This window comes from Ovis aries, chromosome 1 (genome assembly GCF_016772045.2).
Source record: "Ovis aries strain OAR_USU_Benz2616 breed Rambouillet chromosome 1, ARS-UI_Ramb_v3.0, whole genome shotgun sequence".
In the NCBI taxonomy this organism is placed as follows: Eukaryota; Metazoa; Chordata; class Mammalia; order Artiodactyla; family Bovidae; genus Ovis; species Ovis aries.
Window position 1 is genome coordinate 174,205,639 of NC_056054.1, and position 14,957 is coordinate 174,220,595.

General features: G+C 40.6%; 1 protein-coding gene across 4 annotated transcripts in view; it reads right to left on the reverse strand.

The window, feature by feature from the left end:
* Positions 1-14,957, reverse strand: part of MYH15 (myosin heavy chain 15) — a 152,066-nt gene that overhangs the window by 59,970 nt on the left and 77,139 nt on the right. For all 4 annotated transcript variants that reach the window (XM_060404248.1, XM_060404253.1, XM_060404256.1 and 1 more), the window contains 4 exons: positions 8,073-8,315; positions 6,870-7,046; positions 4,826-4,971; positions 1,290-1,380 (listed from right to left, as the gene is read on the reverse strand). In XM_060404248.1, coding sequence (XP_060260231.1) covers positions 1,290-1,380; positions 4,826-4,971; positions 6,870-7,046; positions 8,073-8,315 — 657 coding nt within the window. The remainder of the gene's footprint in view (positions 1-1,289; positions 1,381-4,825; positions 4,972-6,869; positions 7,047-8,072; positions 8,316-14,957) is intronic.

The following is a 14,957-nucleotide window of genomic DNA, read 5'->3' on the forward strand; positions in this document are numbered from 1 at the left end:
AGATACAATACCTTCATTCCAAACAATACTCTAACCAGGTCAAACATTTCTGAAACATTTCCTTAGAAATAATCTTTGGAACATTATTTTAAATCATCAGGGTAAGAAAGTTTGTATTTTGGATTGATTGAACATTTTTTTGGATCAACTATCATTTGAAGAGAAGTCTGGTAAATATGATAGACAACTGCTTGAAGATTGATAATGTCTGAAAGCACATCCATAAAGCAGGGAGACTGGCTGTATTTGACTCAAATGTCTCAGAAAGTAATAATCAGGAAAAAATTCCAAAATTATTTTGAGTAATAGTTACATTAATGAGATAACTATCTCGCTCCAAAGGAAAAGAACCCATCTCCATGTATATGTGAGGAGTTATATGGTTTAAATTATTTTATAATGTGGAAAAGACTCTTGAGGATCCCTCGGACTGCAAGGAGATCAAACCAGTCAATCCTAAAGGAAATCAACCCTGAATATTCATTGGTAGGACTGATGCTGAAGCTAAAGCTCAAATACTTTGGCCAAAGTACTGAATCAAGGAGCTGACTCGGTTGAGGGCAGGAAGAGAAGAGGGCAACAGAGGATGAGATGGTTGGATAGCAGGACCAACTTCCTATGAGTTTGAGCAAACTCCAGGAGAGAGTGAAGGACAGGGAGGTCTGGTGTGCTGTAGTCCATGGGGTCGCAAAGAGTTGGACATGACTTAGCAACTGAACAACATAATATGGTAATATATAATATACACTATGTGACTGTGTATAAAACAGTCACATAGTCTGAACTTATAAATAGCTGCTCATTATCAAATAACGTTTTGAGGCTACAAGTAGCTACAAAACAGATTTTCAGTGTAACTGTCTTACAATTACAAAGGCTAATCATCATGAAAAATTAAATTGTTTATACTGAATGCTTACCATGGGTCAGGCACTGAGCTTACCACTTAAATGTAGTTTCATTTTCGTTCAAACATTGTCAGGAAGATTAATGAGTAAAAATATAGATGTCCTGTGTTTTAGTACAATGCCTAGTTTATGTCAAACATTCAACGTCTTAGCTATTTGTTTTTATTATCTTCATGATAAGGAAATCTAAGCTTAAGTAATATTCCCCAGAGTCACCTATCTGTAGAATGCCAGGTTACCTTCTCAACCAGTGTTCTTTCCTGCTTCTGTCGATAGTTGGCTAGGGTTATGGCTACCTTAGCAGAACATTTGTCACCGAAGCACCAGTCATCAACCAGGGATTGAACTACAGATGCACACAGGTATTTGATAAATGATCACCTGGAACTCTTTAACCATCTTCTGAAGCTGAGCCACCAGGTTTTTCTCATTCTCCACCTTTGACCTCATCTGATTCATTTCTAATTCTTTCCTGTTAGGGAAAGAGTCAAATGAAATTGCTCAGAGTAATAACATTTTGTTTAAATAGTCTTCAAATTATTGTAATAATATATGAAGCCATGCATTGTAAAAATTCAACTATTACATCTAGAGCTGAAGTCTCCTTGGCTATTATACCCAGCCTCTGTTCCTTCCCTAGAGGTAACCACCATAATTAATTTGATGTGGCTCCTTCTGGACATTTTTCTAAGTACTGACATATGTTTGTACTTATGTATCAGTAGGAATAGTTTCATTTTCTTTACTGTGAATGGTATAATATTATATACATTTAGATTTATAATTTCACATTTTTAATATTTATTGTATTTATTTGACTGTGCTGAATCTTGGTTGTGGCACTAGGAATCTTTTGTTGCAGTGCAGCTTCCTAGCTGTGGCTCACAGGCTCCAGAGCACAGGGATCAGCAGCTGTGGTGCCAGGCTTAGTTGCTCTGCGGCATTTGGGTCTCAGTTCCCCAACGAGGGACTGAATCCACATCTCTTGTATCGCGAGGCAGATTCTTAACCACTAAACCACCCGGGAAGTCCCTGTGCAACATTTTTAACCCAATAACACACGGAGATTTTTCCACTTGGGCCTACACATAGATTTGTTATTGTTTCGTCACTAAGTCGTGTCTGACTCTTTTGTAACCCCAAAGACTACAGCTAGCCAGGCTCCTCCTCCTGAGATTATTTCTCTACGTGGGCTTTCCTAGGCAAGAAAACTGGGGTAGGTTGCCATTTCCTTCTCCAGGAGATCTTCCTGATCCAGGGATCGAGCCCATGTCTCCTGCTTGACAGTTAGATTCTTTACCACTGAGCCACCACAGAAGCACACACGTAGATTACTTCACTTGGACGTTAACTGTGAAATACTAGTCTATGACTTAAATATTATGCGGTTTTCTTATCCACTTCCCTATTAATAAGCACTGAGTTTCCCCCCTAAATTTTACTTTTACAAATAATGCGGTTCATCTGGGGCATCCTTGTGTACATGTGAGTGTTTCTAGAGTGGATACTGAGCAGGGAATTGCTGCGTCAGTTATAGGTATGTATCTAAAAACTGTTAACTTTGGCCTCCAATAGCAGTGTGAGGTTATTTCTCTACATTCACATTTAATATTAGCACACTTCTAGTGTGTCCTTGTTTTACTATGAATGTCCTTAAACAAGTGTCCTTGTTTACTAGTAACTAGCATGTTATCAACTATGAGGATTTTAAAATGGGCAATTAAAAAAATAAATAAATAAAATGGGCAATAAAACAAATGAGCTCACTTGTGTCCTTTGTCCATTTTTCTGTTAGGTTGTTCATCTAATTATTGAATTACACATTTTCCTTTAACATTCTTGATATTTATTTTTTGATATCTGCTTCAAATTTGTTCCAATTTCATTTATGTTGGCTTTTGCCACTAAATGTTTTAAATGCTGATGTATTAACATCAAGTTTATCAATACAGTCCTTTTATGCCTTTGGATGGGGTTTGTGACTTATTCAGGAAGTCTGGCCTGCCAATTTCCTAAGACTTACCACCCATATTGTCTTAATTGTTTTTTTTTTTTTTTAACTGAAGAACATTTAACATGAGATCTACCCTCTCGACAAATATTTAAGTGCGCAGCGCAATATTAACTATAGGCGGAACATCACACAGATCTCTAGGACTCCGTCATCTTGCCTAATGGAAGCTTTATAACCACTGAACAGCAACCCTGCATTTCCCTTGCCTCCCAGACCCTGGCAACCACCATTCTACTCTCTGTTTCTAGGAGTTTGACTGTTTTTAGATGCCTCCTATAAATGGAATCATGCAGCATTTGTCCTTCTGTGGCTGACATTTAATTTAGCATAAAGTCCTTCAGGTTTATCCCTGTTGTCACATAGGGCAGGAATTCCTTTAAAAAGTGGCAGAATAATAATCCATTAAATGTATACATCACATTTTCTTTATTCATTCATTCAATCAATGGGCATTTAGGTTGTTTCTACATCTTGGCTATTGTGAATAATGCTGCAACTTCTAATGATTTTATAGCTTTATTTTTGCACTTAATTCTTTAATGCAATTGGATTGTGTGTGTGTGAATAGCATGATGAAGAAATTTAACTTTTATCTCATAAGATGAATAGCTAATAATCTTGGCACTATTTATTAAGTATTCTATCCTCTCATCATCATTTGAAAATGCCACATTTTCATATATTAAGTTTTAATATATACACAGGTCCATTTAAAGAAAAGGTTGTATAATAAATTCATAATTTCCTCAAAACACAGGTTTCTAAAATGCCAGCGCTCTTTGACCTGTGGCCTACAAGGACATGGAGTATCATTTCACTTTCTCAAACTGAAACACAATCTTCAAAATTAAATGCCGAAGGAACTGTATCATCATTTTGCCTTTCACTATTCCACTACATTCATAGGGTTACTTATTTCATCTTTTCCAAACACCTACCAAGTTCAATAAGTTATTAATAAGCTATTAAGTCTACAAACACCTATCAAGTTTAGTAACTTATTGATAGGCTATTAATCCAGTCTGACCACAAGCATGCATCATGGAAACTTGTATACACAGATGGGAAAACCAGAAGCTCATAGCTGCTCATTGATTCTCTTCACCAGTATGCTCTCCACTTCAGACAAGCCTTATCTTACTCTTAGATTTCACTGTTTCCCTTTCTTATTTGATTTATTTAAAATAACTTGAAAATCCCTAGAAGATTTAGAAGAAAGTCTAGCTAAACAGAGGGAGACAAAAGGGACAAGGTAAGAAAATCTGTTTCAATGAATAATGAAGTTCAACTGAGGGGGCCATCTTGCCCTGAGCTCCTTGGGAATCTGAACTGAAGGTCTATTCATTTTGATCATGCTTTCAATTTTAAAGTTTAATACTTTAAAAGTAAATTACTAGACCAAAAAGGTTATATAAATTACTAGACCAAAAAAGTTGTATAAATGTCTAATGAAGTTACATCTGGCATATAAGTTTTGTTTTCTTTTTAAAAATGATCAGAGGGTATATGGGACTTCACATTAGAATTTACTTTTGATTTACTTTTTTACTTTAGGCCATTGACCTCATGAGTAAAAGAAGTGAGCCTCTTTTATTTTTTGACTTGTAACTTCAAATTCTAATAATTTGCATCTGCTATGCCTTACACCTTTCATTCACATCTGCTAGTCAGACTTCTCAATCACTTTCTTGCAGGTTATTATATAATTATAAAAAGAAGAGTAATATCATAAAGTCTAGCAAAAAATAAAAATCCCTCAGCTTCCTAGGCTTGTTATCCTTTTTATCCTCCCCTGCAGGTCTTGAGATATCTGGCCCTAGGGTCACAGGGATAAACACCGTGAGAGAACTCTCCTTCAATATAAGGTCTCCCAGAATCTTGTGTCCACAGAAAGGTGGCTCACCTCCTCAGCTTTTCTGCTAGTTGCAGTTGCCTGCTCTCCAGGTCCTCCACGCTCTCCTGATTCAGCTTTAACTCGCCCTCCACTTTGCACTTTTCCTTCTCACAGTTCATTCTCGCTTTGCTCTCCTGCTCAAGGGCACCCTCAAGCTGACAAAAGGAGATGTTTAGGTTAAGTTTATACTTTACAGATGTGTTCATTAACCACTTACCTTCTGGAAAAAGAAAGAAAAATATAAGCAGAGTCTGTAAATGATGCCCAGTCATATAGATATTTTAAAATAAATGTTGCACACATCAATGGGATTACAAAAGAATCTAGAAGTCACCGACAAAGGAAATCTTTAGAGATTAAGGAATACGTGCTCTAGAATACAGAAAAAACAAATAATAAATGCCTAGTGAGACCCTGTTTGATAGCTTTCCGCTGATGAGAAGCTCACTTCTTCACATGGCAGCTCATTTCATGGGTGGATAAGTCCATTTACTCAGGAGTGCTTCCTTGTAAGAGGCCAAAATAGTCCCTGTAAATCCGTCCCACAAATCTAGGCTCTGCTCCCTGGAGCAACACCAAGCAAATCTGTCTCCATGTGACCATTCATGAATATTAGGCAGCTGTCCTGAGTCTCCCAACTCAGCATCACTGACCATTTCAAATGCACCTCACACAACATAATTTCCATACTCTCCTTCACCACTCTGGTACCCTCTCTGGTCCATAGCATTATGTCATCTTCTGGTACCTCCAGCAAGGTGGCCAGAATACTACAGTTCTGTCCGAATTAGTGTTGCCAACAATGATATTGAGGTCAGTTTAGCAGGAGGCAAAATAATAGTTACAATATGGCTATTTTTCCCTGATATATTAACTTTGCCATAATAGAAGCTATTTCCTGTAAGCAGCGAAAGATATAAAATTCAAATAGGGGAGAAGGGAGAATTTCTGGAAGGTGTATGCAAAACCAAAAAATAAATGAACTCTAGGAGAGAACAAGTGTGTGAAAATACATGTGTGAGAGTGTGTGTGTGTGTTGTGTACACACACCAGCAAATTCCCATATTGAGGCTTTGTTTCAGTACTTTGGCCACCTCATGCAAAGAGTTGACTCATTGGAAAAGACCCTGATGCTGGGAAGGATTGGGGGCAGGAGGAGAAGGGGACGACAGAGGATGAGATGGCTGGATGGCATCACTGACTCGATGGACGTGAGTCTGAGTGAACTCCGGGAGTTGGTGATGGACAGGGAGGCCTGGCGTGCTGTGATTCATGGCATCGCAGAGTCGGACACGACTGAGCGACTGAACTGAACTGAAGATATATATCCATGGAAATAGGAAGAGAAGTGAGACAACTAATAGGTAACAGAGGAAAACTGTAGAGAGGCACGAGGAAAAAGAAGCAGATAAAAAAAAAGCTAACCACACTTGCCAGCAATTTTATAAAAGCTAAGCTTTGAGGACTAATAAAACAGTGAATGCATACACTCTTTGTCAGCTGGGGAGGAGACAGGAAGAGTGATGAACCTACCCACTGAGACTGGTCTGAAACATCTTTATTTCACAGGGTTTTGGAAGCAGAACAGAAGCACCATCTCCAGAATCTCACAAGTATATTCCGATAAATACGTGGTAGAACACAGCTTGCGACTTACATATCTTTCTTCTATAACAAACCTCAGTGCACTGCTGGAGACATGGGGCCTTTAAGCAATCCTTCAGTGCTAGCGTCAGATAGAGCACCAGCACATTTGCGGGGCGAAACACCAGGTTCTGTGGGGAAGTCAGTCATGTAGAGTGCTCCTGCCTCACGATTCATCTCAGTATTCTCCCACTGCCCAGGGTTGTTATGAAAGTTTCATTTAACAACAGACAGAACACATACCAGGGCCTCTCTTCCACTGTAGCGGTTCACCTCTGTTTCTAAATGAGGGAAATGAACCATGCTACTAAGTTTTCATGAAAATGTCAAGATAAATTAACTAAGTAAAAAGTGAAAGTTTCTATAGATGTAGACAGGCAGCTAACTAGGCAGACATATCACTCCTGACCTCATTCACTCGCTGCTCCAGTGTCAACTTGGCCTTGCTCAGGGTGTGGAGTTTCTCCTCCTCATTGTGCAAGTCCTCCAGGGTCTGCTGGTGGGTCTCCTGTGCAGCCCTGGCTGCTCGATGCAGTTTGCTCACATCCTCATTGAGAGACTCCACCTCCTCAGTCAGGTTCTTGACCTGCCGGGAGAAAACAACAGCTCCATGAGAACCGCTCCTGGAAGCAGGGGCATAAATGCGAAGGGCCATCTTCTCTCTTTTCTAGGACCAAAAATCTCATGACATATCCACTGTCATAAGGAATCACATGTAGCCAAATTTCTGTTGGACGTTTTAAAACTCTAAATTCGCATTTTCTTTTACACACAGACACGAATGATCTGTTATCTCTCACAGCCAGGGAATGGGGTGTTCTGGTTAATCAAATATCAGCGTAGGTCCATGGACGGCCAGTTTTCAGTGTCATGCCATTCTATAACAAGAACACTACTAATTTTGCTTTCTTTTAAGTATTCAGGGCACACATTAATCTTGTTATGCCTCAGGATCCTAAGAAAGTGGCAGTTAGAGAAGAGGTCCAGCAGATAAAATAGGCAAAAATGGAAGCCATTTATATCAGGCCCATTGGCTTTTTATGAAAGGGACCCATGTACAAGAGTTGCTATTTAATCATCTGCCAAAATTACGCTATTATTCTGGATGCTTTTTTCAATCAAATGTTTGATACAGATTCCTTAGCTAACTTCAGTCTATATACAGATACACAAGTTAAAAACCTCAAAGAAAACGAAAAAAGTTTTAGCTGGAATTAAAATGACATCTGAAGGTCAAACTCCAAGTTAACAACTGAGGTGGGGACTAAGATACATACCAAACCACCTTTCAGTAAGCTGCATCCTGCTCCCTCTCCTTCCAAAAAATAATTCTTAGAGGCCCAGTGAAACCGTTTTACTCTTTCTATCAGATTTCAGATGCAATAAGATCAGAACAAATGAAAATGTTTCATTTGGGAGATTAAGCAGGGTTCCATAAATTCAAGCTGGAAATTTGAATTAGGTCCTCATTCGATGCCAGTTCTGACTTCAAGGGCCATAAATTGCAGACCACTATGTTCATTAATTTAAACAAAGCAAGCCTGGTTCCAGAGCCCAGTCGGGAGTCTGGAATTGAGGCAGCTAGACCTTCCTGACATCATAGGAAAAGTACCTTGAGCTCTGTAGCGTGCTTCTCCTTCTGTGACTTCGCCAATAGCGTTTCCAGGTCATCGATTTCTTTCTTCAACTCAGAACATTCATCTTCAAGTTTCTGCCCCCTGGCAGTCAGCTTGGAATTTATCTCCTCTTCTTCCTCCACCCGCGCAGACAGCGCCTTGACGCTGGCCTCCAGCTGGATCTTGGATTTAATCAGCAGCTCGCACTGTTCTTCAACATTTGCCAGGGTCTCTCGCTCCTGCCATGATGAGGAGAAAATTGTTGCCAACAGCTGGAAGTAATTTATCAGCCAGGAGAAATGCTGCTTAACACATAGCAAAGAGATAATTGCCTGCCCTCTGTCCAGCACTTTCACCTATCTTTCCTAAGCAGTTGAAATAATATTCCCAGTTCCCCAATCCTATTGTTGACAAGTGGCGGAGTTGCTTGTGTTTGGAGGTGCTTTCAATCTTTCAGGCCATTCACTAGATTAGATTACCTCTTCTAAAGCACTTAATAGAATCCTAGTGGCCTAAAGGAGCTAACATGCCTCCAAAAATCAGCAGTGTGCTGATTAAATCACAGCTACTGGAAGCATCCCTGTGGGCATATAGTTTGAGGGTGGTACCTGCTCAGAATACAGTCTTTTTGAGGAAAGCTCTGTCCCCTCAGACAATAGAATATTTATCATATTATTATAAGGGTCCGGATGCACTTGTTTAGTATATAAACATCTTCTAATAAATAGAGCTGGGCTGTATATTATTCATAGGTTGAATTTAGAATTCATGACGTTCCTTGCACATCACTAACTAGATTTCACTATTATTTCCAACTAAAATCTTTTTCTCAATGGTTCTGCCAGCAGTAAATTCCACAAGTTATACACAGAGAGTGCAAAATCCTCCTTCCTTTCATCTTTTCAAACATACTGCCTCCAACCCTTGCTGAGTGCCCCACTGTTTCAGTATTATGGACTAAGTCAAAAACGAAGGGGCTGAGTCCTTTTGCTACAAAAGCACCTTTTGTAACTTTGAACTCCTCTCATTTGTCTCCATTTAGAGGCTAAATGAAATCTCTTCTCTGTGAGCAAGTTCTTAATTACTGTAGGTCTTATTGAGATATAACTTCACTCATATCTCTATCTTCCATCTCTAGACCTCATCCATCCTCTACAGTTTTGATAACCTATCACCTAACTAGTTGCTGCTAAGTCACTTCAGTCGTGTCCGATTCTGTGTGACCCCATAGACGGCAGCCTACCAGGCTCCCCCATCCCTGGGATTCTCCAGGCAAGAACACTGGAGTGGGTTGCCATTTCCTTCTCCAACCTAACTCTAGTTACTTGGCATAAACTGTTGCATCTACTTAGACCAAGAGCAGAAAAAACACAAAAATCCAGGCTACTGTTTTCTGGCTATCTCTCATCCTATCTGTCCAACAGGTGGCGCTCAAGGAGGCACAGATGGGAGACATATAGTATAGTGAATCTCCAACATCACTGAAGACCAAGAGAAGGGCTAAGTAAAAACAAAAATATGGAAGCAAAAGGATTCATGCAAATCAGAGAAGTTCCAATGCTTGAGCAACAAGGGGGACATTTGATCTCAGTTCACCCCAGCTGACAAGTAGAACAGCTGTTTGCTCTCTTCCATTCAGCGTGTGTATAGGACCTGTCACCATCACCAAATGAAGAGGACAATCCAATCGACCATCATCGATCCCTCATTAAACATGACAGCGTGTCTGAAGCCAGCCAAGCAGTGGTGTAACAGTTTAACAGCAGGGACATCCTTTCCCCTGTAGTAATTTTCTCACGTACTTGCAGTGCTAATTGAAATGGGTTCACTCAGTTTTGAGTTAGTGAATGATTTTAAAAGAATCTTTATTTCCTTGATTTGTACTGTATTGAGCTGTGTTTCTTAAAAATTAACAATAATAAAATATTTCATAGCCAATTCAGCTTTTTAAATTAATTACAATTTGAACCCATCTCAGCCTTCCTGGATTTGCCCTGGAATTGGCTTCATGTATTTCCTATGCACTTTGATCATATATCCCAGACTTTTACCCTCCACTCCCTTCAAAAGTCGAGTCCTTTTCTATCCCTACGTCAGCCCAAGTAGCACTGGCCACTCTCTTTGTTGAGAGAAAGAATGATGAAAACTAGGAGGCTGGGTCTTATTCAAACCTGCCTTTCTCTTATTCAAACCTGCCTTTCTCCTATTCAAACTTACCTTACTCTTACTCAAAACTGTATTTCTCTTATTCAAACCTGCCTTTCTCATAAGCCAGACAAAATATGACATTACAAGCTGTGATTCTCACAGTATGGATCTTAATGTAGGTTTGAGTGGGGCCCAGGAATTTGTAGTTCTAACAAGAATCCTAGGTGAGGCTGATAAACACAGAAGTTCTAGAACCACTGTTATGATAAATATGCATCGGAAGTGTGAGTCTGAGTGTAAATTCTCATATAAAACATGGCCTATTGAAACATCAATGGGTAGCACAGCCCCAAAAGAAAAGAATGATTTTTAGTCTAAAATTACTAAATTTTCTGTTTTCAATAAGTCCAAACAGCAAGAAAAACTTCTATTTATATAGCTGTATTTAAACCCAGTATTTTTTTTTAACTTAGTACTGTTCTAAGTGGGGTGGAGAATACAATAAAGATGGATATAATTTCATACCTGCCTTTGGAATGTTTGGGCATAACAGTGGTCTGGGTAGCTAGAGAAGGGGAATATTAATAAAAAGGAATCAGTAATGGCACTTCAATTTAAATCTGAATTTGTCAACAAGGAGTTCATGATCTGAGCCACAGTCAGCTCCTGGTCTTATTTTTGCTGACAGTATAGAGCTTCTCCATCTTTGGCTACAAAGAATATAATCAATCTGACTTCAGTACTGACCATCTGGTGATGTCCATGTGTAGAGTCTTCTCTTGTGTTGTGGGCAGAGGGTGTTTGCTAAGACCAGTGCGTTCTCTTGGCAAAACTCTGTTAGCCTTTGCCATGCCTCATTCTGTACTCCAATGCCAAATTTGCCTGTTACTCTAGGTATTTCTTGACTTCCTACTTTTCCATTCCGGTCACCTATAATGAAGAGGACATCTTTTTGGGGTGTTAGTTCTTGAAGGTCTTGTAGGTCTTCATAGAACCATTCATCTTAAACTTCATTAGCATTACTGGTCGAGGCATAAACTTGGATTACTGTGATACTGAATGGTTTGCCTTGGAAACAAACAGAGATCATTCTGTCATTTATGAGACTGCATCCAAGTATTGCATTTCAGACTCTTCTGTTGACCATGGTGGCTACTCCATTTCTTCTAGGGATTCCTGTCCGCAGTAGTAGATATAATGGTCATCTGAGTTAAATTCACCCATTCCAGTCCATTTTAGTTCGCTGATTCCTAAAATGTCGATGTTCACTCTTGCCATCACCTATTTGACTACTTGCAATTTGCCTTGATTCATGGACCTAACATTCCAGATTCCTATGCAATATTGCTCTTTACACCATCAGACTTTACTTCCATCACCAGTCACATCCACAACTGGATGCTGTTTTTGCTTTGGCGTTGTCTCTTCATTCTTTGTGGAGTTAGTTCTTCATTGATCTCCAGTAGCATATTAGGCACCTACCAACCTGGGGAGTTCATCTTTCAGTGTCCTCTTTTTGCCTTTTCATACTGTTTATGGGGTTCTCAAGGGAAGAATACTGAAGAGGTTTGCCATTCCCTTCTCCAGCAGACCACATTTTGTCAGAACTCTCCACCATGACCTGTCCATATTGGGTGGCCCTACACGGCCACTCATAATTCCACTGAGTTAGCCAAGGCTGGTCCATGGGATCAGATTGGATAGTTTTCTGTGATTGTGGCTTTCGTCTGTCTGCCTCTGATGGAGAAGGATAAGAAACATGTGGAAGCTTCCTGGTGGGAGAGACTGACTGAGGGTGAAACGGCTTTATTCTGATGGGCGGAGCCATGCTCAGTTCAGTTCCGTTCAGTCACTCAGTCATCTCCAATTCTTTGTGACCCCATGGATTGCAGCATACCAGGCCTCCCTGTCTATCACCAACTCCTGGTGTTTACTCAAACTCATGTCCATTGAGTCAGTGATGTCATTTAACCATCTCACCCTCTGTTGTCCCCTTCTCCTCCTGCCTTCAATCTTTGCCAGCATCAGGGTCTTTTCAGATGAGTCAGTTCTTCACATCATGTGGCCAAAATATTGGAGTTTCAGCTTCAGCATCAGTCCTTCCAATGAATACTCAGGACTGATCTCCTTTAGAATGGACTGGTTGGATCTCCTTGCAGTTCAAAGGCCTCTCAAGAGTCTTCTCCAGCACCACAGTTCAAAAGCATCAATTCTTCGGCACTCAGCTTTCTTAATACTCCAACTCTCACATACATACATGACCACTGGAAAAACCATAACTTTGACTAGACAGACTTTTGTTTGCAAAGTAATGTTTCTGCTTTTTAATATGCTGTCTTGGTGGGTCATAACTTTTCTTCCAAGGAGAAAGGGTCTTTTAATTTCATGGCTGCAGCCACCATCTGCAGTGATCTTGAAAGTGAGGTCGCTCAGTCGTGTCTGACTCTTTGCGACCCCGTGGACTGTAGCCCACCAGGTTCCACTGTCCATGGGATTCTCCAGGCAAGAATACTGGAGTGGGTTGCCATTTCCTTCTCCAGGGGATCTTCCCGACCCAGGGATTGAACCCAGGTCTCCTGCATTGCAAGCAGATGCTTTAACCTCTGAGCCACCTGGAGCCCCTCAAAATAAAGTCTGTCACTGTTTCCACTCTTTCCCCATCTATTTGCCATGAAGTGATAAGACCAGATACCATGATCTTAGTTTTCTGAATGTTGAGCTTTAAGCCAACTTTTTCACTCTCCTCTTTCACTTTCATCAAGAGGCTCTTGAGTTCTGCTTTCTGCCATAAGGTGGTATCATCTGCATATCTGAGGTTATTGATATTTCTCCCAGCAATCTTGATTCCAGCTGGTGCTTCCTCCAGCCCAGCATTTCTCATGATGCACTCTGCATATAAGTCAAACAGGGTGACGATATATAGCCTTGGTATACTCCTTTCCTTATTTGTAACCAGTGTGTTGTTCCATGTCCAGTTCTAACTGTTGCTTCCTGACCTGCATACAGATTTCTCAGAAGGCAGGTCAGATGGTCTAGTATTCCCATCTCTTGAAGAATTTTCCACAGTTTGTTGTGATCCACACAGTCAAAGGCTTTGGCATAGTCAATAAAGCAGAAGTAGGTGTTTTTCTGGAACTCTCTTGCTTTTTTGATGATCCAGTGGATGTTGGCAATTTTATCTCTGGTTCCTCTACCTTTTCTAAATACAGCTTGAACATCTGGAATTTCAGGATTCATGTACTGTTGAAGCCTGACTTGGAGAATTTTGAGCATTATTTTACTTTATTGAGCCATGCTCAGTAAATCTTTAATCCAATTTTCTGTTAAAGGGCAGGGCTGTGTTCCCTCCCTGTTATTTGACCTGAGGCCAAACTATGGTGGAGGTAATGAAGCTAATGTCCACCTCTTTCGAAAGGTCCCATGCATGCACTGCTACACTCAATGTCCCCAACCCTGCAGCAGGCTACCGCTGACCCATGCCTCTGCCAGAGACTCCTGGACACTCATGGGTCAGACTCAGTCAGTCTCTTGTGGGGTCACTGCCCCTTTCTCCTGGGTCCTGGTGCACACAAGGTTCTGCTTGTGCCCTCCAAGAGTCTGTTTCCCCAGTCGTGTATAAGTTCTGGAGGCTCTAATGTGGGTTAATGGTGACCTCCTCCAAGAGGGCTTGTGCCATACCCAGGTCTACTGCACCCAGAGCCCCTGCCCCTGCAGCGGGCCACTGCTGACCCAGATCTCCTCAGGAGACACCCAACACAGATCTGTCTCAGACTTAAATTCAGGCTTAAATAGAAGACAGTAGGGAAAACCATTAGACCATCTGGGTATGACCCAAATCAAACGTCTTACGACTATACAGTGGAAGTGACCAATAGATTGAAAAGCTTATATTCGATAGACACAGTGCCTGAAGAACTATGGATGGAGGTTTGTGACACTGTACAGGAGGCAGTAATCAAGACCATCCCCAAGAAAAACAAATGCAAAAAGGCAAAATGATTGTCTGATGAGGCCTTACAAATAGCTGTGAAAAGAGAAGGGCAAGGCAAAGGAGAAAAGGAAAGATATACCCATCTGAACGCAGAGTTCCAGAGAATATCAAGGCAGAGATAAGAAAGCCTTCCTCAGGGATCAATGCAAAGAAATAGAGGAAAACAATAGAAAGGGAAAGATAGAGATCTTTTCAAGAAAATGAGAGATACCAACAGAATATTTCATGCAAAGATGGGCTCAGTAAAGGACAGAAATGGTATGGACCTAACAGAAGCAGAAGATATTAAGAAGAGGTGGCAAGAACACACAGAAGAACTATACAAAAAAGATCTTCACTACCCAGATAACCATAATGGTGTGATTACTCACCTAGAGCCAGACATCCTGGAATGTGAAGTCAAGTGGGCCTTAGAAAGCATCACTACGAACAAAGCTAGTGGAGGTGATGGCATTCCAGTTGAGCTATTTCAAATCCTGAAAAATGATGCTGTGAAAGTGCTGCACTCAATATGCCCCCAAATTTGGAAAACTCAGCAGTGACCACAGGACTGGAAAAGGTCAGTTTTCATTCCAATCCCAAGGAAAGGTAATGCCAAAGAATGTTCAAACTACCACACAATTGTACTCATCTCACACGCTAGTAAAGTAATGCTCAAAATTCTCTAAGCCAGGCTTCAATAGTATGTGTACTGTGAACTTCCAGATGTTCAAGCTGGATTTAGAAAAGGTAGAGGAACCAG